The sequence below is a fragment of the Coturnix japonica genome, chromosome Z (assembly GCF_054131305.1).
Source record: "Coturnix japonica strain WE chromosome Z, WE-NBRP24, whole genome shotgun sequence".
Lineage (NCBI taxonomy): Eukaryota > Metazoa > Chordata > Aves > Galliformes > Phasianidae > Coturnix > Coturnix japonica.
The window spans coordinates 3,818,853-3,844,662 of record NC_140702.1 but is presented as its reverse complement, the minus strand read 5'-3'; the positions used below and the strand labels follow the sequence as shown (position 1 = coordinate 3,844,662).

At 45.0% G+C, this 25,810-nt stretch overlaps 3 protein-coding genes across 4 annotated transcripts; 2 read left to right on the top strand and 1 right to left on the bottom strand.

Moving 5' to 3' along the window:
- Window positions 1-58: 58 nt before the first annotated feature.
- On the top strand, window positions 59-1,581 carry LOC146753568 (rho GTPase-activating protein 32-like). The gene is made up of 5 exons (XM_085529385.1): window positions 59-177; window positions 290-367; window positions 552-633; window positions 910-1,053; window positions 1,475-1,581. Exons 1-5 carry the CDS (start codon window positions 64-66, stop codon window positions 1,579-1,581), a joined length of 525 nt encoding a protein of 174 aa, XP_085385511.1. The 5' UTR covers window positions 59-63.
- Window positions 1,582-1,744: 163 nt separating this feature from the next.
- On the top strand, window positions 1,745-12,866 carry LOC146753567 (rho GTPase-activating protein 32-like). Of its 2 annotated transcripts, XM_085530626.1 has the most exons (7): window positions 1,745-1,870; window positions 2,363-2,442; window positions 2,805-2,912; window positions 3,178-3,317; window positions 3,802-4,003; window positions 4,365-4,510; window positions 12,386-12,866. In XM_085530626.1, the coding sequence occupies exons 1-7, from the start codon at window positions 1,751-1,753 to the stop codon at window positions 12,805-12,807; spliced, it is 1,218 nt and encodes a 405-aa protein (XP_085386752.1). In that variant the 5' UTR covers window positions 1,745-1,750; the 3' UTR covers window positions 12,808-12,866. The 2 variants fall into 2 exon arrangements, 1 of the variants encoding a protein (XP_085386752.1); XR_014940034.1 differs by lacking the exons at window positions 1,745-1,870; window positions 2,363-2,442; window positions 2,805-2,912; ... (1 more) ...; window positions 3,802-4,003; window positions 4,365-4,510 and adding an exon at window positions 4,840-5,818 and having other exon boundaries at window positions 12,386-12,475.
- A 6,109-nt stretch (window positions 12,867-18,975) lies between these two features.
- On the bottom strand, window positions 18,976-23,688 carry LOC146753566 (rho GTPase-activating protein 32-like). The gene is made up of 5 exons (XM_085530618.1): window positions 23,565-23,688; window positions 21,681-21,826; window positions 20,978-21,179; window positions 20,658-20,803; window positions 18,976-20,415 (listed from the first exon to the last, which is right to left on the bottom strand). The coding sequence occupies exons 2-5, from the start codon at window positions 21,703-21,705 to the stop codon at window positions 20,081-20,083; spliced, it is 708 nt and encodes a 235-aa protein (XP_085386744.1). The 5' UTR covers window positions 21,706-21,826; window positions 23,565-23,688; the 3' UTR covers window positions 18,976-20,080.
- Between the last annotated feature and the right edge of the window lie 2,122 nt (window positions 23,689-25,810).

The window sequence follows — 25,810 nt, the reverse complement described above, 5'->3', positions numbered from 1 at the left end:
AATCCTCCTGGTTTGTCCTCAGCTCCTGACCACGGTCTGTTCTCTGTTTTGCAGGCTGATAACATGCGGAAGCCACAGCTGGAGCGTGTAGTGTCATCGATTAACGTTCCAGCGATTGCGGCAGCCCATGTTATTAAGTCCTACGTCGCCCAGGGGCCGGGTGAGCTCTCCCTTGAGGTAAGCAGTTAGAGGCGTTCCTTGTTGTCATGCATAGAAGGAGGCAGTCGTTTGAGATGTGTTTTCCTACCAGATTTTCTGAATGTGGGATTGACGATTTAATCTCTTGCAGGTCGGAGATCTGGTGAGCATTGTTTCTATGCCACCAAAGGAGCTGAGCCCCTTTTGGAGAGGCAAGCGTGGCTTTGAGGTAGGCACACGTTTCTGACTAGAGAGCAGAACTTCAGTACAGTCGGGTATCTCAGGCTGGAGGTGCTCTGCCTGCACAAGATGGCGTCTGGATACAAACGGTTGCCCTGTGTCGGTGTCAGAGGACCTTCCCTTTGGCTCTGGGCTTGGGCTAATGCCCACCTGTCTTTTTGTTCTTATTACAGGTTGGGCTTTTCCCTGGTGAGTGCGTTGAACTCATCAGAGGAAAAGTTCCCGATTCCCTCGTCAATTCATTGCCAGAGCCAGGTACGTATGTTACATTTGATAATTCGGGTTAGTAAAATGGGATCAAAATGTGGGTTTCAGGGGATTTGTTAATGCCCAAGTTCAGCAAGCTTAGCAAGAGGACTGCATTAAGCTCCTTGGGCACCTCCAGGGATGGGGAAAATCTGTTCTTGCATGTCCTTGTTGGGAATGCTCTTCCCGTTGTTACATGCCCTGTTGAATGCATTATGTTTGGCCTTGTCCAACTGAGCCAAGCCTGAAATTGAAATGAATTGGATTCTTTGTTTTGTTGTGCAGTGCCAAGGAGACGGGGCAAGCTCATCCCCTTCCTTCGTTCCCTGGTGAAGGCCCGTCCAAGGAGAGCGGCGGAGCCGGAGCCAAAGAAGGAAGGGGTGTTTGGGTGTGACCTGGGGGAGCACCTTCTCCGCTCTGGCCGTGATGGTAAGGAACAGCCCATTCCTGAGATCTTGCTCCATTGGGCATCTAAAGGTGAAAGGGAGATCATAGCCAGCAATTGTTTCAGCCTGAAAACGTAGGAAGCCTTCTGGCCAGAGAGAGCATCCTGCATCCTTTTTGTAGCTCTTCTGGTCTTTAGATTCCCGAGGGAGCTGTGATGGGACTTGCAGTGTCTGTGGCTTTGCCAGAATTACTTTCTCCAGGCTGTTGATAGGTCGTGGCATTTCTGGAAAGCCAAGAACACATCTCTGTGCAGTTTCCTCACAGCTGTCTCTGCCAGCTTTCTCCCCTCTGGAGGAAGCAAGCAGTATCTTGGCTGGGCTTAGAGGATGGGATGTGAGAAGGGCACGGCCTGATCCAGGACTTGAGTAAGAAGCTAAGCTAACCAGTGTCCCTTGTTCTGTAGTCCCCCAGGTCCTGCAGAGCTGTGCTCAGTTTATTGAGCAGAATGGCGTAGTGCGGGGCATATACCGCCTGTCCGGCGTCATGTCCAAGATCCAGCGACTACGGTAAGAGTGCTGTGACTGACACAGCTGTCAGTAGGGGCCCATGCCATGCTGTGGGTGTTCAGAGGAACCTCTTCCTTTTCTTGACTGTATTTTGTGTGGCTGTGGACTTGTTTTTGTCTTTCTCAAAGCCCTCTGCCCAATTCTGTGTCCTTCTCTGCAGCCATGAATTCGATATGGAGCAGCATCCTGAGCTGAGCGTCCAAGACATTCACAGTGTGAGCTCCCTGTGTAAAATGTATTTCAGGGAGCTCCCGAACCCTCTGCTGACCGAGGAGCTGTATGACAAGTTCTTGGTAAGCACAGGGGAATGTCTTGGAAAAGATATGTGCGTCTTCCCTGGGCGTCCTGGCTAGTGGTTGCAGCAGTGCCCCAGCTCTGAGGTCTTCTTTCTGTTAGCCCCATGAGGCATGTCTTTGCCACATCCTGCCTCTCACTGATGGCACTTGTAGTGCCAGGAGGTGCTTATTTAAGCTATTCACAATGCTTGTGAGTATTCCCTTTCCTTTCCTGTTCCCCAGCTATTGGTAGAATGGGGTTAATAGCAAATTGGAGACGAATGCCTGCTGCAAGGAGCTGCGCTGTGCAATCAGGCAGTAAAGCCCCCATAGCTTGCACTGCTTGGCCTTGATGGCACAGGCTGCGTGCTGCTGTGTTCCCCTGATGCCTCTTGGAAGGCATCGAGTCTGCCTCGGTGCTGACCACCAGCGCGCTGTCCCCAAATTTCCCAAAACTGTGGCAGCTCTCCAGCCTGACTGGTGTCTGAATCCCTTCTTGCCTTTTTCCAGGATGCTGCTGGTGCTGCAGAGGAGGAGCGGGTGCAGAGAATGAAGGACACCATCCAGCAGCTGCCCGCTCCTCACTACAGGTCAGTGCTGCACTCGGTCTGCTGAGCTCAGCCCTGCTGCCTTTCAGAGGGCGATGATGCGATTCCAGGTGTTGTCTCACACCTGCAACATCATGCCTGTGCACGCTGCAGCGGCTGAAGGCTGCATTGGGTCAATTGATTGGGTCAGTTCCTTGGCACGGGGGCACGGTTGGTGCAGCCGATGGCTGCGGCTGTGCTTTGCAGGGCTTGGTGCTGCAGCGTGGTGGCATTGGGAACGTTTTATGTACTTCATGTTCAGGGAGGGTAGCAATGACAACAACCAGCATGAAGTGATGTTTGTTTTGTGCACTGCAGCACGGCTTGCTTTTTGGTGCTGAACATGTGCCTCTCTTGTTTTCCAGGACTCTGCAGTATTTAATGAAACACCTGGCATCTCTGGCAGGCAGCTGCTCAGTCACCAGCATGGACGCTAAGAACTTAGCGATTGTGTGGGCTCCAAACCTCTTAAGGTAAACTTCTTTTTCCATTTCAACATGATGCTTAGTTCTGTTTTCCCCCAACCCCAGGGGCACAATTTGTAGATGACAGTTTCTACTCACTTGTTTAGCTGGGACTGCTGTGTCCCTGATCATCCAGGAGAATTTCGTCAGTGGCATCGCTGTTTGCCCACTGCGAAAGTCTCCAGAGCCCAACTTGACAGTTTTTGGCTACAGAAATTCAGACTTGGGGAAATGATCTTGGGGAAATGACTTGTAAGATCTGCTTTCTCTTCAGATCCCAGCAGAGCCCGTCTGCCTGTGCCAGTAATGAAGCTGCCTGCATGGAGCTGCAGAAGCAGTCAGCTCTGGTTGAGTTCATCATAACTCACGCAGACGTCCTCTTCAGCTCAGAATCTACACCAGCCGTGGGAGAGGGTGAGCGTCTTCCTCCATTAGCTTGATCTTGATCTGTCACCTTGATCCAATCCAGGACTTCTCCAAGACCTTTGCAAATGCTTTTGCTGTCGAGGAGACAGCAGGCTTCTGGGCTTAGATTAGAATATGGTGCCCTGTTGCTGGGTCCTTAGTGTGTCCAAACCCAAACTTTACTTGGAGAAAACCATCACTGTAATTAAGATGTTTTGCAAACAGGTGAAGCTTGATTGAATTGTGGCAGCAAAGCTTTCTGAGTTCCCAGCCCCCTAGTTTTTCTAGGGTTTTTGTTTGCCTGTTTCAGTATAGTGAGTTGGTCTTAATTGTGACTGTGTCCTTTGCCACAAGCATACCTCTGGGCACACAGTTATTTTGAGCTCCTCTTCTGCTAGTGGCTTGGATATGCAAGTCTGAGAGAAATGCAGAACTGGGATGGCTGTGCTGCTGCTTTCTGATCCTCTGTCTTACCTGTGGTTTTCCCTTGCAGGGCACAGTTCTCTACCTGGGCCCAAGTCTGTGTGGGTGTCTCCTCCATGCACCAAGCTGCTCACTGTGCAGGAGGCACAGGCTCAGATGAGAGGCCAGAGCAGCTCTCCTACTGCGACAGGGAGCAGCGAGATAGAACTGGATGAGGGCCCCGCAGCTGTACCGGGCAGCATCCACACAGTCATTGATCTTCCATCTAAAAGGTAAAGAGGACTTCCCTTTCCAGCCCCTGTCTTCATTGGTCATATGGGTTTTATTGATTTATTTTTTGTCCATTACATATATATGAGCCTGCCAGCTCCTGTCCTGTCCTGCTGTGTAGCCTTAACTCACATGCTCCGCACCTTGCTTGACATGGTTAAGAGGAATTTAGCTAGCAGGCCTTGAGGGCTGATCTGTAGGAGTGGAAGCGTCCTCTGCTGTTTGAAACAGAGCGCGTTTCTAAGCTGTGTTTCAGCAGAAAGCAGGCATTGCCAGGAACAGGCAACTATTGGCAAGGGCTCGGTGCAGCTCTTCCCTCACCCTGCACCACGACTGACAGCATGCTCTGTTTTCTCTCTCCAGACCATGTTCTCCCAGTAAGAGGGCAGAGTCACCAGCTGGCAGTTGGTGTTCGTGCTTCTGCCTGCACAGAAGATCCAGTGTGGCCGAACACCAACTGCAGAGCAGCGCCAGGGAGCCCTCTGAAGCAGAAGTCGTGGTCCTGGCAGGTAAGGGTGAAAATCCAGCTTTCAAAACACTGCTTGTCAGCGACATGGGTAGAATTCATGCTTTCAGTGGGCTTGTATATTTTTCTGGCGTTCGAGCCCGTGCCTGACATCTTCAGTTGACCCCTGTCTTTCCCAAATGAGTCTCTTGTCAACACAAGAGCTGGGCCTGCACGAGGATCACTTTCAAGGCAGTGACACTGTTGCTAGAAGCCTATTTGCTTCTGCCCACCACCACTACATAGCCACATGTCAAGAACCTCTTTCATGATTCATCTTCTGAACGTTCGACACTAACCACTGTGTATCTACTTGTTCCTAGGTGACTCCAGCCCTATTGTAAACCAAGGACTCAGCGCATATGATGATGCCGCATCCTGTGCTTCCATCAATATAGAGCTGTTAGGAAGCACAGGATGCGGCAGTTCAAGTGACACAGTTTCATATGACAGCAACGATGAAAAGGAGAATGTCATCCTCGTTGAAGTTCTTATTCATTCCATCCCTGATGAATCTGCTGACCTGAGCCTGCCAGACAACTCAGGAACCAGCCTGGATTGTGACCCAGAGCCTTTCCAGGACAGCCCAGCCCAAGCAGAGCCCGAGTGCCCCGAAAGCGACACCACCATTCAGGCTCAGGTCAGCATAACAGAGGAGAAGCCGAGCATCTCGGAAGGGGGCGCAGAATCAGGCCACCAGTCCCAGGCTCCAGGCAACAGCACGAGCTCTGAGCCACTGTCATGATTACAAAAGATGATGAGTCCCATCTTTCCACCAGACCTCACGACCCCTCCCTTCTCCTATTGAATAAAGGCACGCTCGTGCTCAATCAACGCCTTGACTGCATTCTGAGTTTTCATTTGCAGAGATTGGGATGAGTGCAAGAAACATCAAGGCAGCTCAGCTTGCAACGCTCTGGCTGTGGGGTGCGTGCACGGACACTGTAACCGTACAGGGAAAGGCTTCCACTGCTTCCTAAAGCTGTAGTCCAGCCCTGCTACTGCTCTGTGGCACAAAGCCCTGAGGGATGTTCCATATTGTTAACCTAAGTGAAGCCAGCTTCATGCACTGTGTTTTGTTGTTGCTGGGTGAGAGGGGGATGCACGTTGGTGAGAAGATGAGCATTGCTGGATCTGCCACGAGTGTCCCTTCTGCCTCTAAGAATATGTCCTAAGTAGGATGTGAACACTGCTGGCACTTCCTCATTGCACGTGCTTGGAGGATCTTCAGTTCTTGCACATTTCAGGATGTCTGACAGTGACTACGAGGAAATTCTCAAGTACTAGGAATTCCATGAAACAGTTGGAACGGGTAAGTGTCATCTTTGTACAGAAACAGCACGCCTAACAGTCTGTCTCACCACTCTAGAATTAATCTGAGAATAGATTGACAGCTCTTGTCAGTTCTCTAAGTCAGGTTTCATTTGTATAAACTTGGAATTGGATTTTTGAGACCTGTTGGAAATTGATGGTGCTGATTACCTCTTCCTCTAATTAAAGCATTACACACAGTGTATGCTAGGTACTCTGCTTTACCTGTAATATTATATTAGAGAAGAATTCACACTCAACTTTAAGCATCTGTGTTTTGAATTGTAGGTGGTTTTGCAAAGGTAAAACTTGGGCGGCTTAATTTTACTGGTGAAAAAGTTGCACTAAAAATCATGGAGAAAGTTACTTTAGGGGTAAGCGAAAAAGCATTTAAATATGATAATATCTTCTGTTGGAGTTGTGGGGTTCTCAAGAACACGGGGGCAGGTGGGATGGTACATAGGAATGCAGCCTACTGGTCCCATTGCCTTTTGAAAGATGCTGGAGAGCTGGAAAAAGTTTAACAGAGCACCACAAATCTTGTTCCTCGTTGTTCAGAGGGCAGTATTCTCTGGCTGTAAAATGGAGGAAGTTATTACATCATTACATTACATTACATTATTGTTATATTATTACAGCAACTTTACCAAAATGCCAATGAAAATGCTGAATGTTTTACTTTTCAGTTTTCACAGCTCTGTTTCAGAATTTCTATGGGAGTGATGTCAGCCATTGCTGAGTTGATGTTGAATTGTGTACTGTCCCATATGTGCTTGTTCTGTTCCACAGCAGTCAGATGTGGTACCTGGTATGTCACAGTAGTTAGCGATTTCATCGCTTGCTTTTATGGTCTCTTAAGGATGACTTGCCTCATGCTAAAACAGAAATTGATGCCATGAAGAACTGAAGTCATCAACGTGTTTGCCCATTGGATCACGTAAGAGAGACATCAAAGAAATATTTATAGTCTTAGAGGTAAGAAATAGTTTCTGCTTTCTGTGCTGTCACTGTTACTTATCTTTCACTGATACTCTCTAAATGCATTTTCAGATAACCTTATCTTACAGGGAAGCTGTTTGATGTCATTGTTTCTAAGGACCGCCTTTCGGAAGAGGAAGCTCCAGTCTTTTTTTGACAGATTGTTTCAGCAATTGCTTCTGTTCACAGTCAGGGTTATGCCCAGAGACCTCAAACCAGTGATCATGAACTGCATTCAGTCTTCCATAAATAATAATGAATGTGTTTTTATTTTTCTGTTGGGAGAGAAAGTTACAGTACTCCACTCCATTCCAGTGGATTGCAGGAGAGAACTGAAGGGGGGAGAAGTAACACAAAGTAGAACTCATGGGTTGAGATAGAATTATGTACTGAGATAGAGAAAAGGATAATAGTTATGATGAATGCAAAAGCAATTGCTCAACACCTACCAATCAGTGTCCAGTTAGCCTCCTAGTAGTGGAAGAGATTTACATGAAGTTCTACCCCCTTCAAAACTCCTTCCACAATATGTCATATAGTATGGAATATCCTTTGGCCAGTTTCAGTCAGCTGTCCTAGTTCTGTTCCTTCTCACTTCCTTGGGCTCTCAGCTGAGATTGACTGTGGCTCTGTACAACGCTGCCTGGCAGCAGCTGTAAGCATCACTGCGCTATCTCCATTGTTTCTCTAGAATGAAAATGTAGTATTATATCAGATACTGAAGAAAATAATTCAGTCCCAGCTGGAACTCAGATATCCTTCATTGTCATGTGCTTAGGATTCTTTCCCTACAGGAAATGTGAGATAATTATTGCTATTTGGTACTGTGTTCTGTAGCTGAGCTGGATTATGTTATCCTTGAAGAAGTGTCTTCCTCTGAAAGGGGAGTAAAACATGATGCTCCTAATGAGCGGAGCAGAGACACAGATCTGATCTGAGTGTTGGTTTCCCATTTTTGTGATGCTCTTTGCTGCAGTTTGTATCTCGAGAGAAGCCCTTGTGGTGTCAGTCTGTTGTGTAACCTGCTCTAGTTTTGTGCCTCAAGGAAGAGTGATCCTTTAAACAAATGGTGGCTATACAGAGGGTATGGGGTGAGATGCATTCCTCTGGCCCCATCCAATGGATTTTCTGTCACTGAAGACTTGAAGCACAGGTTAGATACTGGAAGGCTTGAATATGCTTATTCATATTGAATATGAATAAGCTCTAACCTCATCAATTGGTTAGAGCTTGGCATTTTGTAAGCTGCTGGTATCTCTCAGTAAAGCAAATCATTACAGCACGAGCATTTTCCTAGGCATCTTATGAAATCCCTCTATCTAAGGCTACTGGAAGGCACTCTGAACAAAGATCATTCTCCCCAGCTTCTCTTCTCTGAGTGGGAGCTTCAGCCCCCTGCACAGGCTGGAGGTCATCCACAGAGTTTGTTTCAGGTTGTTATCCTTCCTGGCCAAAAACCAGATACAGTATTGTAGATGTGGTCCAGTGAGTGTTGAAGCAGGAATGACTTGTCCTGGTCTGGTTGTGCTGCTTTTTAATGCAGCTGATGATCTTGTTGTACTTCTTTTCTGTCAGAGCACACTGCTGGCTTGCATTCAGCCTGTGGTCTCTCACCACTTGTCCTCCTAGTCCCCAGGTCCTTTCCAACAGATACAAGCTAGTATTTCCCACCTGGGATATTGGAAGATGGGAACTTGCCAGCAGTCAGTGAAGATCTCTGAGACAGCGAGAGCGAGCGAGCTTTGAGTAGACTGGGAACCACTGTCCACAGCAGGAAATAAGAGAAGAGAAAAGATGTTTCCTTGGGCACTTGGGTGGAAATCATTCCTGACTGCTTTCTCATCCACCGGGAAAATCTGCTGATTGACAATTTGAAGCTGATAGACTTTGGACTCTGTGCAAAGCCAGAGGTAAGAGTATCTGTTAAATCAAATACAATGTGCCCCCAAGTAATGCATGTTTGACCACTGTATGCAACAGGGGCTTGTCCAAACACACACCCTAAAATCAAGCTGTTTCTGTGGCTGACATGTCATTGCATCTTGTTTGGAATGGCCTGAACTGTGTGAGAGTGGTTAACAGATTGATCAGATGCACAGTTAGATTATTTTCTCTAGCTAGACTCCCTGTTTTCGTAGTCTAAGCTGTAGATAATCTTGTAGGTTTATCACCTGTCCTATGGAAGGCTCTGTAATAGGAGCATGGGGTTGGTGTGCCTAAGGGACCTTCTAAGGAACTGTCTGTAGGATGAGATTGTGGATAGAATAAAATGACTTTTGCAGGTGAAATAGGGATCCTGTGATTGCATATGCTTGAACTGAATTGTTTCTTGATCTTAAAACAGATTTCCAGAATCCTTTATTAACATGTAAGATGGGTGCTGGTAAGAAAGAATGGGAAGACTACCTTACTGATTCCAAGAGAATTACTTATCCTCAAATGATTTCTCCTGGCCAAAGTTAGAGCCTCTCACAGGTAATCGAGACCAACAGGCTGTTGTTGCACCTTCAACAGGCACAATCTAGATGATCAGCTGAGGAAAATAAAGCATCATGCCAAGGGTACTAGATAAGTGAGCAGCTTGAGATCTGCACATACATGTGATACTCATGGTCTTAGACAATATTTGCTTAGTGAGGTCACACGGAATGAAAAAAACATCTAATGAATGAAAACATACACAGGAGAAGAAGCCTCTGAGGCTCCTGAAGTGTTATGACCAGAAGACATAAACTCTGTTAAAGCAAACGTTTCTCTGTCTTTTTTGTGTTCTTCCAGGGAGGCCTTGATTACCGCCTGAACACATGCTGTGGAAGCCCAGCTTATGCAGCACCAGAGCTAATCCAGGGCAAAGCGTCTATTGGCTCAGAGGGATGTAGAGCGGTGTTTGTTTCCCCCTCTTTCCCTTCCCTCTGCACAGAGCATTTCAAGGCAGTGGAGCTCAGGTAGGCTCTCTTGGTTTCCCTTCTGAATTCTGCTAGGTTGCATTGCTTGGCAGCTCTCAGAAGCTGTCAGTGGCCACAGACTAGAAAAGTGCAATTGGTCTCAGTTCACACAGCTGGCTGGTTTGTCTCTGGCTAATCCTGAACTGCCTCAAGCGACTGCTTTGGGGCTCTACAGAACAGCAGCTTCAGAGATCTCTTTCTATGACTAAGTTTTTGAAAGAGCAATTTGCTCTGTTCATTATCCATCATTTTTGTGCAGTCTGTTTTGTCAGACTTGTCTTTAGCTTCCAAGTTGTATGTGAAGACTTGTTTGCACTGTAATGCACAATGTACTAAAAATTGAGAGATGAAAATGTGAAGAGTTTTTCTATCTTTGATTTCATGTCTGGAATTTAGGAACCCACTACTTGCAGTTGTTAATCTGTCCAAACTGGTCTGGTTTGGAATGCCCTCATCCTTCTTGAATCGCTCTGCTGTTAAAGGTGGAGCAATTCCTACAAGTGCCATGGCCCCACTGTTGTTCTAATTCTTGTTTCTTTGTTTTCCACACGCTGCTTTTCAAGCCTCCTTTTTCTTTACAGTCCAAGTGAGAATTGCACTGTGAGGTGTCTGAACCTTGTTGTGCCTCTACATAAAGAGAACAGCAGCAAAGCCTGACAGGTGACTGTGCTGACAGCTCTCGTAGCCAGTAACACGTAACTGTGCTAAATCCCTTGTGACGGCTTTGATTTCATTTTTGCCAGTGAAATCCTTGTAAAAGGAACTGCAGCAGTGTGATGAGCTAAGGTGAAGATGCTGGTTTTAGTAGTGCTCTAAGCTGAGTGGAAGGGCAATTGAATGAGGGTTATATGCTTTCTCTGGGACAATAAGGTTTTTTTTTCTTGAGATAAAGAGCCAGCTTTTCATGGGCTATATGTGGGCTTTGGCAAGGGCAGACAATCCAGTCTGTCAGGAAGCCATTTGAGGTGCTTCAGGTTTGTAAGCTTGTCTTTTTGTTTTTTGAGGCGGATATTTGGAGCGTGGGTGTACTACTGTATGCTCTGCTGTGTGGGTTTTCCCTTTGGATGATGACAATATGATGGGACTCTACAGGAGGATACCAGTGGGTATCAGTGGTGCTAGAATACACTGAGAAGGGAAATAGCTGAGCTTGACAAGAGGCCTTGCTTTTCGGATGGCAGAACATGCTGAGCTGTGGGTAGAAAGGCCTGTCTGCTGAATATTGTCCCTGTTTTTGCTGCTTTGTCTGCCAGTATTTTGTGGATTTGGTTCTACGCTTGGTTGGCCTATGTGGCACTGTAGCCTGATTCTATACCATGATAGCATACAGAATTTAAGGAGAAGTATTTTCCTGCTTATTTGATTTCCCAGAAATGAATGTTCCTAAATGCCAGCTCTTCTTGTCTACAAAGAGCAAAGTTCTGCATTTGCCATTAGAATTTCCTCTTCCAGAATCAGGAGGTAATGTAGGACCCCACAGATTGCCTTCAGAATTTAACAGTTAGTTCTGTTTCCTTTGGGAGTGCATAACAACCTGAGCACATGAATTGAATGACGTGGCTTTTTAGTCTGGTACAAACTCTGCTGTACACTGAAACTTGGTCCATTTGTAAGCAGGACTTTGTCCATCTCTGCAGGACAGCAGAAAACCCTTTGTGCTAATCATGATGCCAAGAAGCAGAATGCGGCAAATGGCAGATGATCCAACTGCTTCAGGTATTCATTGCCTTAAAACTGAGAATAGTTTTGGACTGCGAGTTTGTAAGCAGAACGGAGCTCTTAAAGCTGTCAGAGATTATTTCTGCACTGTTCAGTTCTATCTGCCTAACATACACAGGATCTCAGAACTGCATTGCTTGAACTGGTGGAACTTGTTGAAGTGAACTGGGATGAGCAAGTTTTAGAACTTAATCAGAATGCAGTATAACATGGATGATCTCATGGGTATTAAGGTACAGGCTTGCTATTTCTGCACTGAATTTGTTTTTATTTTACATGGCTGTGATCTGAAAGTTGCTTGAAACGCAGGCACCTCGGCACTGTTGTGTAACTGAATTTCACACATTATAGATCCTGAAATATCCTGGAATCTAAAACTCTGACTTGTTTTAAGGCTGCTGCTTGAGTCTAATCATGGTCATAGTGTCTGTGTGAAGTGTTTCTTTCCCTGTAACGCTCCACATCATTTCATTTTGGGAATACTGAAGGAAATTGTCTATGTGCCATAACTGTTGTTGGAACAAACTATGCCTGGTGTGATCTTATACATAGGTTCTGTAACTGCTCTTCACAGCTCAGGTGTTTGACCTTCCTTTTGGTGAAATGATGAAATACTTCTGGTTTCTATTTGTGGTTCTAGGCACCTTGAAGCTCTTAGGAATAGAACAATTGTCTCCAGTTCTTTTCAGTGGTATCAGTATCAGCTCAAGTGCTGCTGGTCACTAGGTAGACCCAAAGAAGCAGATTCCAGTGAAACAACAGAAGAGCTGGACCTGCACGAGGATCACTTTCAAGACAGTGGCTCTGTTACTAGAAGCCTATTTGCTTCTTCCTGCCACCATTCTATTACCAAATATCAGCAACCTCTTTCATGATTCAACTTTAAAACGTTTGACACTAACCCTTGTGTTTCTGTGCCTTCCCAGGTGATTCGAGCCCTTGTCAAACCCAAAGATCCAAACCAAGTAGTGATGTGCAGTGTGTTTCCATCAATGGAGAGTTCTTATTAAGCACGAATCGCTGCAATTCGGATGACAGCCTTCCACATGGTAACAGTGATGGACACAAGGGGCTCATCCACGTTCATGCTCTCATATCTCCTGGCTCTGCTGAAGCTCCTGACCTGAGCCTGCCAGACACCACAGTCACCTGCCTGGATTGTGACCCAGCGCCTTTGCAGTGCTGCCCATCCCAAGCACAGCCCGAGTGCCCCAACAGCAGCACCACCATGCAGGAGCAGGGCAGCATCAGTGAGGTGAAGCTGAGCATCTTAGATGGGGACTTAGAGTCAGGCTGCCAGTCCCAGGCACCAGGCAGCAGCACCAGCTCTGAGCCACTCTCATCTTGACAAGAGAAGTCCCATCTTCACCCTTGACCTCTCAAGCCCTCCTGTCTTTTATTGAATAAAGTCACTCTCATGCTCAATCATCGCCTTGGCTGCATTCCGAGTCTTCATTCACAGGGATTGGGATGAATGCAACAAACAGCAAGGCAGCTCAGCTTGCAATGCTATGGCTGTGGGGTTCGTGCAGGCAGAGCTCTGGGTGCCCATTTTGCCTGGCTTTGGGATGTCTGCAGCAAGATCTCTACCATTTTGTATGGGAGCAAATAATCTCTAGCATCCAGGTTGCTGCTCATGATAATCCCAGTCTTCCTGGCTGTCGCTTTGTGATACCTTTCAAAGCCTTTTGATACTCTCTGATGCCTTGGCTGCTCCCTAACACCTCTGTCCTCCTGCCATGTTGACTCATGTCTCCCACTTTGAAGCTGGCTTTGCAGATCATCTCCAGCCCTGTCATCATCACGCTGCAGCAGGAGGTGCTCACCTGGCCCAGTGTCTGGCAGTGCTGCTTGTTCTGCAGATGAGCAGCTGCCTCCTCATCTCTTCAGCTACAGGAGTTTTTCTCAGGGCAGTTAGATGCAGTCATGCTCCTCTGGATTTGGTGTGTTAAATCCATGCTGCATGGCAGCAGTCAGTGCAATACAAAGGTGTTCTGTGTGCCACAGCATTTCTCCAGGGGCTGCCAAAGGTAGAAGCACAACACAGCACCATCCTTCTGACAGTAATGTCTGTGAGTGTTAGACATGTGAGCACTGCATCATCCCCAGCGTGTCAGTGCTTTTCCACACCAACCTGACTCTCACACTCTGCACTGAATGTAACTCTGCTCTTGTGGAGACAAATGCTTTCTGTCACATCCTCCATCCCTGCAACCATTTGCCGGTAGGCAGCTCTTGCAGAAGAATCAAGCAGCAGAACCTTTTGCTCACCCTACAGCATGCAAATGCTATGAAAGCAGAAATAACCTGGCGTGCTCTGGGTCTGCAAGGCTGCACAGATGGGAGAGGTAGATTGTGTTTTTGCAGTGGAAGTTTCCAGTATTTTCAGTACACAGTGTAGGCCCTAACTGAATGTATAACCCTCTTGTAAAACAGCTGTATAAGTAGTTTTTCCACCTAGAAAGTTGCTGAACAGAGTTAAGTTCAGACTGGGGACATTCTGACATGGGTAGAATTGAGACAAGCACAAGATAAATACGCAGGGTGGGTAGAGCCCAGCACAGCACAGAATGAATGTACTGACTGTTGGAAACATTGCCCTGCTCTGTCCGCAGATAAGTACAAGGCAGACCTAAAAACAAGAGGTTGGTAATTGACCTTCTATGGAAAGGAATCCTAGTAACAGTCTGGAGGACTATGGCACAAGGCCATATTATATCAGGCTCTAGCAAATTTACAGGCAGTCACTGCATGAAGAGGTAGATTTGAGTTGCACATTATATGATTCCCACAAAGATTAAGGAAATCTGAAGCTTTCAATACATTTTTTTTATTCTTTTTTCATTTCATTTTTTAAACACCTGACCCAGACCACAACCCTCACAGGAGCTGTAAAGACAACAGCATTAACCCGCAATGTAACTCTAATCCTAACCCTTACCCTGATTCTAAAATCGTCTCTAACTCCAAATGTAACAACAAAAATGATGCTACAAGTTTGTAGCAAAAGGAGCCTTAACCCTGATCATAATCCAAAAAACAATCATTAAGGTAACAATAATCTTTACCTTAAAAGTAATATTAATCAGAGCCCAGATGATGCCTGCATCCAATCAGAAGCATGCTTTGCATTATTTAAGAGTTGTATTTTTTCCAATGAACTCTCTCTATTATCACGTTTATAAAGTAACAGAGTCTGTTCTTTTTCTCCTGACACTGTGCCTTACTCCTGACATCCCCTGGAAATGACCCAGATAGGGCACCATCAAAGTAATGCTAATAGTAATGTCAGTCCTAAGGGTATCTCTAGCCTCAGTGTTAATGGGACGCTAACAACAATCCCGACAGCCTTAAACATTCTGGTGGTGTGACAGAGGTGCTGCCTTGCACATGCTGGGCAGTCCCATTGCCTGTTCAATGCAGGCGGCAGCAGGACTTAGCCCCAGGAAATACTGGTTCTATTCTCATCCTGGTCACATCTGCAGCAAACACATCATAAGCCTCTTGATCTATCTGGAATCAAATTTGCTGGCAAAATAGCAATAAAGAACCTGCAGGTCTCATTTCTCTATTTGTATCACGAAGCAATCATGGTATTCTAATCCCTTGGGGAATTTGAGGGTAGTCATTCACCCCAGTACCGAGATTACCCTTATACTTAGTAAGTGTTAGATAAGAATCAGGAGAGAAACACTAATCATACATGAGATAAACAAGTAGCAAATGGATTATAAGAGAGTAATCCTATGTACAGCATAGTCTAATAAAATTAACATTGGAGTGGTTGGAGATAGAGAGCCTTTGGGGATGAGAGCACTGGAAACAAAGAAATATTGTAGAGATTCCTTGGAGTTGAGAAATAAAACAAAACAAGCTCAGTTTTTTTGTGACTTCTCCATTTTCCTACATGCAAAATGTAAGAAGTGATTGAATTATAAATGATAGAAGCAGAAAGAAAATTGGTCTGCCTCTGTGCCAGACTTCATTAAATATTGGCCATAGCAGTATATAAAGCCACAGAAAGGTAAAGTAAATGCAAAGCACTGAATGAGAGAAATGCCGTTTTACCACATGCACCATCACAAGAAGTAATTTCCTGCCTTCAGGGGTAACGAGAGCAATGACATCTTGACTTCAGCTGTTTCTGTCTATAAAGAAAAGTAGACCTGTGGAAGGAGGGAGAGATTTCCTGAAGCTGAGGATCAACCACTGTGAGACTGAGGGTGACTCTGTAGTGAAGGGATGTGGATCAGATCTGTGGGTGTCAGAAGCTCTCACAAGCTTGTCCGGTCAGCAGTGTAGTTCTTACTCTGTGACTGGGTGATTCTATGATTCTGTGCCTCTCCCTTCTGCAAACAGCTTCATAAGTCCTGAGCTCCTTATAAGTGCTTGGACCAGAAGGATTTCTCAGAAGAATGAGAACCCCCAACTAGTTGCCCTGTATTACTGGAAATTTCCAGTCTGGAGCCAGAAAGTCTTCAGATATATATAAGCCCACAGTAGTCCCAGTGCATACAACTGAGCCCTGCACTTAATTGTTTCATCCAATACTTAAGCTCGCTCTTTTATTTGTATTTCTTTCTACTTTCCCCTGTTAAGGATTTCATGGCTGCTCTCAGGTCACCGTGGAGCCTTTTGTACTCCAGGCTGAACAGCCCCAGCTCTTTCAGCCTGTCCTCATAGGAGAGGTGTTCCAGCCCTTGAATCAGTTCTATGGCATGTATCAGTGACCTGTCCATGCTCCAACAGGTCCATGTCTCTCCTGTACTGAGGACTCTGCATCTGGATGCAGTACTCCAGATGAGGCCTCATCAGCACAGAGTAGAGGGGCAGGATCGCCTCCTTTGCCCTGCTGGCCGTGCTTCTTTTGATGCAGCCCAGGATATGGTTAACTTTCTGTGCTGTGAGAGCACACTGCTGGCTCATGTTCAGCTTCCCACCAACAGGAACCCCAGGGATTTTTCGCCAGGACTTTGCTCAGTCCTTTCAGGCATTTCCCTTCCACTGAAAGCTTGATCCAGGATCTTGCCTAGTTCATGTGCACGGTGCTTTCTCACTTCATTGTGTGCACGGTGATTTCCCAAATAAGTCCAGATTTGCAGCATTTCCTTTCCAAAAAGAACTGAAGGTGGGGAATAAAGTGGGGAGGAGAGAGATAGATTCCAGCTGTATCTGCTGATCCATCTTTGCCTCATAGCAGGAAATAATCAAACACCTGTCTTAGTTCCTGGTGCTGTGCAAAGAGGAGCTCCTCATGAAAGATGAATTTCTTCCTCAAGTTCTATTGATCACAATACTGGTCTGTTTATTGCCTTTCTGTTTTGGAGCCCTCACATTTATTTATTTATTTATTTTTAACCAAATCAGTAATATTTTTATTTTGTTTCTTTATTTATTGCTTACATCCCACTGAATGCAGCAAGAATATTCAGAAATATAAGTGTGAGGTGCCACTTCTCTCTTGCTGGTGCAAAAGCAGATCAAACCTCTGCACATCGGGAACAAAAAGAGACAGATTGTGCAGAGCACTCCATAGCTGGGACTGCAGGAGGGCTCAGCCTGCTGTGCATAGCAAAGTTTCTCTTGTGTGCCTTGTCTCACTGCAGCTTTAAGGAATTCCTGAGGGGAGCTGCAGGCATGTAGTTGTCCAGAGATTAATGACTTGAACAAGGCTTGTGAAGGGCTTGGAGAATATGCCCCACAAGGAGCAAAGGAAGGAACTAGATAAATGTTGGGAGCAATATTCAAATTGAATTTCTAAGCGCCAATATAATATTACAAAGTCATTTTCGCTCTCCCTGCTAATGCTTGGGGACTCAGCCATAACAGGTCTATATGCACAGGTGGTATAAACATGCAGTTAGCATAACTAAATGGTAGCTGATATGCGTCTGAGATCAGTGCTTCCAGCTCAGAGCTTGCTGTGGCAGATGGACTTACTGACTTTCTGTCTTTGTTATCTCATGGATTTCACTGTACAATGGAATTTTATCTCTCACTGTCTTGTTTGTAAATAGGTGATAATTCTTCCACAGCTTCCAAGTGAGCTGTTAAAATAAATGGAGAGATTTCTTGTGACATATTTGGATTATCTTCTAATCTACAGGTCATATGCCTTCCCATTCTTGATTGGATAGAACAGCCAGCTCCTTTCGACTCCATATGAATATTCCCCCAAAACACACTTCTTGTGAGAGGTGGTAGAGGTGGGTGAAGCTCAGAAATAAAGGGAGGAACAGATTCTCCTTCAGGAACAGCAATAGTAGAGGCTACACGGTGCCTGGGTTAGTTCACTCAAGAAACTAAGAACTATTCCCTCCATGTTGTTCTTATGTGTTTGCTCTTATAAATGAAGCTTATCGTTCGTGCTTGCTTGTGAATTTGACCAGCTGCACTCTTAGACAGCTGAGAGAATTCCTATCAAATCACTATTTAAAATCTCCAGTCATTCAAGGAACTTCAGGCTTAAGGTCTGGGATTTTAAGATACCTACATATAAATATATATGTTATATATGTTATAGTTATTTGACTACCTTCTGTATTTAGTTTACATAGCACCTGGTCAGGGAAAGTATAAAGTCCTCCCAGCTCCCAGTCTTAGCCACAAGTTACCTAGAAAAGACAAAGCTTTCATCCTCTGCCTTGAGGATTAGATATAAAGGATCCTGACACCTTGGGAGGTATATTCTTTTTCTGTCAGTGTTTTTTCCTTGTATGTTTGTTTGTTTTGTGTGTGTATGTTTTTATTATTATTGTTCTGTTTTTCCTTGCTTACTATGGGAGCTGGAGAAAACTACAAGGTATAAAACGTTTCATCTACTCTAAAGCTTAATGCCCTTCTTTAATGGTTTAATATGTTCTGAATTGGTCATCAGGGAGAAGTGTTTGGAGGCTGAATGAATGTCTTGCATGTTGCTGTGTGTGCCCTTTATTGCTGTACACTGTAGTCTGTGTAAGGACTTACATCATTCTTGCTCATAGCTCTCACATATGCTATGCAGTGGTTTGAACCTTCCTTAACAAAGTTATCACAGAAGTGCCAGCAGCATCACTCCTTGACTCAGCTTTGGCCAGCACTTGAACTGGTTCTGTCTGACATGGGGCAACTACTGGCCTCTTCCTACAGAGAACAACACTGCAGCCTCTTTGCTTCCACAGTCCAGACATTAGACACACATGTGTAACCCCTTCCTTTCACTCCCAAAGTGCACGCACACACCGGTACCACAATGTCCTTGTGCAGCTCCAACACTCTGCACACCCCTGTGCACGCACATATATGTGCATGCTCGTCCTTGCACACATACCCACTGACCTACACACACCTGAGCAACCCCACTGGTTTGGGCAAAGGACATCTGAACATCAAGACAGTAGTTTTGGTCTCTGAGTTTACACTTAGAGAAGTCTAATCTGGGACAACGCAAGTCAGTGAATATTGGGCCAAATCCTTCTGTACTTAATTTTCTTCATCATCATTGTGAAGATGAATAAAACAACAGCACATTTTCTCATTATTTTTGATGTTCTTTTATTTCTACAGTACAATTAAATTTACATATAAATATATTCAATATAAATTTATTTTTCCCATGAAACATCTAGACATTTTATAGTTTGAATAAGAACTGTGTCTGTTCTGTGTTTCTTTCCCATTTACAAAACTCAGTGCTTTTAGGTTTATGCAAAATTGTTGAGGATGAGATCACATTCATCTGCTTGGTTCATGCAATCTAACCTGGATACATATGACATAGGAACGTGGTCATCCAAGAAATTCTCAGGAATCAGTGAAGTAAGATTTAGGGTGATTGGGCCCTGGAACAGCCTCCCCAGATTAAGTAGTCACAGCACTGAGCTTGCCAGATTTCAACAAGTATTTTGGACAGTGCTCTCAGACACAGGGTCTGATTTTTGGGTAGTCCTGTGTGGATCCAGGAGTTGTACTTGATGATCTTTTTGGGTTCCTTCCAAACTGGGATATTCTATGGTTCTTATGATGCTAAAAGTATGTTTAGTCAACGGTGCAAACCATCTCTCATACTCTAATAACAGAGCATAAGATGATTCTGTCTGTATTAGCTGGGATGAACTCAGGATATATTCTAAAGTAGGAGCAGTGTTTGGTCATATGTTATTTCACTTGGATAATCTGGTAAGACCATACATGCCCTTCCAAAATGTGGGAACTCGTAGTGTAACTTTTGCCGTGTTATTTTCACTGGAAAAGAAATGGTGACACCCACATTCTGAACCGCTTGCTTACAAATACAAATAAGCCCAACAATTTTTCTTGAAAGAAACACTCTGCTCTTTCAACCTTCAAGCAGCAACACCGAAGACTGGCAGCAGGATGATGATAATTCTGCTGCTGTTCTTTGTAAATGAACACTGGAAATTTTCTCTTCTAAGCACTTCTTCTTCCGAAACCCCATCCTGTTGATTGAGAATGAGTGTGCCTTGAGTCACTCGGAGAAAGAAGGACAGGAGAGGTCCATGGGAACAATGGGAATCATCCTCTGTTGTTGAGGAGAGAGTGGCTCAGCGGTCATGCTGCTGCCTGGTTCCTGGGACTGGAGGTCTGACTCCAAGTCCCCCTGCAAGAGGCTTGGCTCCTCCTCAGTGACACAGGTCCTGCTCAGAGGTGCTGCTGTCAGGGCACTCTGGCTGTGTTTGGGCTGGGCTGCACTGTGAAGGTATCGGGTCACAGTCCAGGCTGGTGACTGTGGTTTCTGGCAGGCTCAGGGCACCCCCTTCAGCAGAGCTGGAAGAAATAAGTGCCTGAACACTGATGACCTCCTTCACTCCATCACTGCTGTCACATGGAAGGCTGTAATTTGAACTGCAGTTCAGTTTGGAGTTTGTGCTTCCCACGAGCTCTCCATTTATGGAAGCACTCCCAGAGCAATCAGCACTTGGTCTGGCTCTTGTGGGTTCAAAAGGGCTGGATTCACCTAGGAAGGAGTGGATACACAGGGGTTGGCGTCCAACTTTCTCTGCCCATGGAGGCAAAGGCTTGGTGCTGCCTATCAAATAGGCTTCAAACAGCTTGAGAGGCTCCTTTGGGAAAACAGGGGTCAGCTGAAGATGTCAGGCATGGGCTTGAATGCCAGAAGGAGGTACAAGCCACTGAAAACATGAATTCTACTTGTGTTGCTCACAAGTAGTGTTTTGAAAGCTGGATTTGCACCCTTACCTGCCAGCACTACGAGTTCTGCTTCGGAAGGCTCCCTGGCACTGCTCTGCAGTTGGTGTTTTGCCATACGGGATGATCTGCGCAGACAGAGGCAGGAACACCAACTGCCAGCTGGTGATTCCATCCTCTTTCTGGGAGAACTTGGTCTGGAGAGAGAAAACAGAGCATGCTGTCAGTCATGGTGCAGGGTGAGGAAAGAGCTGCACCGAGCCTATGAATCGGTGTTAGTTGAATCCTCAAAGATATAATGGACAAAAAGTAAACAAATAAAGCCCACCTGACCAGTTATGATAGGGGCTGGAAAGGGAAGTCCTCTTTACCTTTCAGATGGAAAATCAATGATTGTGTGGAATCTCCCTGGTGCATCTGTGGGGCCTTCCTCCACTTCGATTTCAATGCTTTGAATCACAGCAGGAGAGCTGCTCTGGCCTCTTATCAGAGCCTGTGCCTCCTGCAAAGTGAGCAGTTTTGCAGCAGGAGGAGACTCCAGCACAGACTTGGGCCCAGGTAGAGAATTTTGCCCTGCAAGGGAAAACCACAGGTAAGACGGAGGATCAGAAAGCAGCAGCACAACCATTCCAGTTCTGCATTTCTCTGAGACTTGCATATCCGAGCCACTGGAAGAAGAGGAGCTCAAAGTAACTGGGTGCTCAAAGGTATGCTCGTTGCAAAGGACACAGTCATAATTAAGAGCAGCTCACTGTATTGAAACAGGCATTAAAAACAAACAAACAAACAAACAAACAAAAAAACAAAAACCCTAGAAAACAGGTCCGGGAACTCAGAAATCTTTGCTGCCACACTTCAATCATGCTTCACCCCCATTCAAAACATCATAAAGGCAGGGATGGTTTTCTCCATGTAAAGTCTGGCCTCGCACATTCTCAGGACCCAGCAACAGGGTGCCATGTTCTCATCTAAGACCAGAAGCCTCCTGTCCCGTTGAGAGTCAAAGCGTATTTGAAAGATCTGGGAGAAGGCCTGGATTGGATCAAGATCAAGCTAATGGAGGAAGACGCTCACCTGCTCCCTCTCCCATGGCTGACATGGATTTGGAGCCAAAGAGGCCGTCTGTGTGGCTAATGATGAACTCCACCTCTGCTGTCTGCGTCTGCACTTCCAAGGCGGCAGCTCTTCCACTGGCGCAGGCTGACTGGCTCTGCTGGGATCTGAAGAAAAGGCAGATTTTACAAGTCATTCCTCCAAGACTGTTTCCCCAGGTCTGAATTTTTGCAGCCCAAAGCAGTCCAACTGGGCTCTGGAGACTTCCGCAGTGGGCAATCAGCATCGCCACCTACGAAATTCTCCTGGATGATCAGGGACACAGCAGTCCCAGCTAAACAAGAGAAGATTTCATCAGAAGATTTCATCACTAAAATCTAAATATGATTGCTTTGCAAGTTCCAAACTATGGCTAACAGCTAATGGAAGTCCACAAGCCAGCAGCACCAACTTTTATATTATGTTCTTAATACTGTAATTGTGGACTTGACGTTCATATCAAGAGCAGAAGGGAAATTACTCTTAGAGCTCAAGTCATCTTTCACAGCCTGTGTAAACAAGAGCAGCACCTCACAGCCTTTGGTTTGAAGACCTGGACCACAAGCTAGCTAATGATTTTACACAGAATTCCAGAGATCAAGTCATTGTTTATATTAGGGCTGCAATTCTAATGAAAGCCTTCAAGTTCATCACACTGAATTATCACTGGCACCACATATAATTTCACATTACGTATGTGATCACAAGCAACCTGGCAACTTCAGACAATTCCCAAAGCACTCCACTTGCACTTGGCTACTAAAGTACAGAAAAGGGAATGAACATCAGAAATAGCTGCAGTCAAAACCATCTAAGAATCCAAGTCTCCAGGAAACAAGGAAAGCAAATCCTCTCCAGGACTGTGTTCTAAAAGGAAACAGATCAGAAAGGTGAGATCTTCCCTCCTTTGACCACCCACTCATGTAACATCCATGTCATTTCTAAGTATGCTGCCCAGACCAAGACTGAGGATGCTTCAGAAGAAGACCTTCCCTGCTAAGCCAAACAGAACAAGTAAGGTACCAAAATATGTAGAGCCAAACGAGGAAAGGTGCTCTAAGAAGGTAAGCATCACAAGAGACCAACAGGAATGCTTACACAATCCAAACAGTGCACAATTTCTGTTCCACAAGCTGCCAAGAGGAATGTGTGCAGTACTCACAGCGCACCATGTACACTGCTTACTGCAGTCATACTACTTTGTAGGACCAGACCAACTTACTAAACATTTGATCTTATAACACTAAAACACAGACCTTTCCAATCCAAACCATTCTATGCTTCTATTTTCATGAGGCTATTTTTGTTCTCTGATTTGTTGTGCTTCCTGAGTAGAATAATCTTGCCCAGAACTTGCCTAGAAGATGCAGTTAAACTTGCTGAAGCCAAAGGCCACAGACTGCTGGACTTTAGCCCAGCTGCGAGTAAGGAAGGCCACAGAGCTTACTCTAACTGCAAGAGAAGGAAGTCAGAAAGAGGAAATGGACAGACTCTGCAAGCATTGACAGATCTTACAGTCCTGAAGACTGGAGAAAACAGCCCACCAAGAGATAACAAAAGGAACCCATCCAGAGCAGAAAGATCTCAAACCTCAATAGTACTATTGGTCTACGTGGCTGAGCGAGAGGTTGGGAACATGCAGCCAAAGGGACAGGATCAAAGGCCTCCCTGAAATCTAGAAAGATTACATCCTTTGCCTTCATACACTGAGTGGGTGGCCTTATCATAGAACAAGATTTGATGACCAAGACTGGTTGCACACATGCTCCCTCACCCATGTTTAGGCCACCAGACTGTTTACCCGGGCAGAGCTTCAGCACACAGAGGCATTTTGACCAGAACCTTGTGCTGAACTCTAAAACTTACCCCCAGGCTTCCTGACTCTGTGGTACTGGCACGTCCTGTTTGGGATGGAAATCTCAAGGGAATGTGCTTGCCACGAGCCTTCTTAGACTGAAGCAAGAGATAGGTTGCCACAACTGGTTGTAAATCCACTAGAAAACAAGAGGATTTAGATCTCTTCAGAAACACTGTCAGTACAAAGAAAAGTTCTGCATATCTACAATATTTACCCCTTGATGTGCAACCTTCACGTCTGATCACATTAGGGTAGTTTCAGGCCTCAGCTGATTCACACAATATGTCTGAGATAAAGAAGCAGACTACGCTCGTTTTTACTTGAAAGTTAGTGTATTGTACAATTGCTGGAAGTGAAAACTAAAGCTGGTGCCAGAATCTCTCAACTGAAGTGAATGGCAAAGCTCCTACTAATTCAGTTTGTACAGCATTTCAGCTGGACTCCCATTTCTGGGGGCAAGTTTCAGCCCAGCTCCAAGGAGCATTGACATTCAGCTGGATTTTCAGCAGCTTTTTGACTACTATGAGAACCGTGGGTACAATGCTTGACAGACTCAGTGTAGTATAAAAAGCTTGAATTACTTATCAGGCATTAGAAGTCCTTTGAGTTAAGACTGTGAAAATATCACAGACTTGAACTGAAGAACTTTTTCCACTTGTAGGTCGATAGTACTCTTTATTCCCTGTACCTAAAGAAAAGTGACCCCACTAATAATCTCGCCTAGATAAAACTTACATTTTACATCTAGTCTTACTAAAGTTATATGGAAATCTTAACAATCCTTCAAATTCTACCACTTTCTATTTAATAGAAAGACAACTCAATTGCAAGAGACAACTTTCAGATTCAGGATAAAGCCAGAGTACCCATCATGTTTTAAATCTCTTCTACACCTTGGAATGTTATTATTGACATTTATACAGCATCTCTAGCAGCACTCAGTTCAGCTTTTCCCATTTATTTTCAAAAGTTACTGGAATTAATTTATTTTCTGAAGTATTTGTGAACAGTAACTCCCCAAATTTGCTTGGTTGTCTTACCTGACATGTTGATATTTTCCACCTATCAGTGAAACATTTCAAAGCAGTGAGTTAAGCCAGCATGTGACATCTGCTGTTCATCAGTTGCAGAGATTCATAAGGATTTCTGCATGGTAGAATATAACAGAAAGGCTGAGAAAACACAATTAAAGGAGAAAACACAACTAAAGGAGAAAAAAGGAATAAATGTGAACTTCAGAAATGTAGTTATTAGGTAGACTATGAAGTTGTGCAGTGGTACCTTTCCTCTGAAAGGTTTGAAATATTTCATGTTTGAGAATAAGTGTGTGTTAGAGTCTGTTCATACAGTAAGGTTATTTACCGTAGGAGTGGGCTTAAATACAGAGAATTACTGACATACGTTTCTTACCTCTGATGTTAATGCTGATCTACTCTCTCTTCTCTTGTTGTGAAACACAGAAAGCTGTTACACAGTCTTCATCAAGGTGTCCCAGCTGCAAGAATAAGACCTATACTGAGGAAACAGCTTTCAAGTCATCTCACAGCCCAATCTCACCATGGTAGTGTTCTGCTGTGCAGCAGTCAATAATTAGCCATGATTTCAGATTCTTTTTTAAATAGTTAGTGTTACGGCTACATATTACAAGGAGTAAACAGAAAGAGTCATCCAACTTCAGCAACTAGTCCCTCTGTGGCAACAGGTCCTGAGTTCTGAATTCAAGTACAAAAGCCTGTCAGCAGATGAGAACTTTTACTAGAGCAGAAGTGACGCTTCTCTCTCTTCTTGATTCCTAGTTCCATGGCGTGCACAGCATGCTGTGCTGCATGCACAGCACAGCTGTTCTTCAGAGCAACAGTGGCACCCAGTGACCAACAGCAGCCATTGTCTGCAAATACACAGCAACTTCCCAGGATCTGCAGCAACAATCTCCCCACACACTCCACTGCACACAGACACTATGACCCTGAATAGACTCAAGCAGCAGACTGAAAACAAGTCAGAGTTTTAGATTCCAGGATATTTCAGGACCTATAATGTGTGAAATTCAGTTACACAACAGTGCCGAGGTGCCTGCGTTTCAAGCAACTTTCAGATCACGGCCATGTAAAATAAAAACAAATTCAGTGCAGAAATAGCAAGCCTGTAACTTAATACCCATGAGATTATCAATTTTTATACTGCATTCTGATTAAGTTCTCCGAAAAGAAACACAACTAACTGTTGAATTCTGAAGGCAATCTGTGGGGTCCTA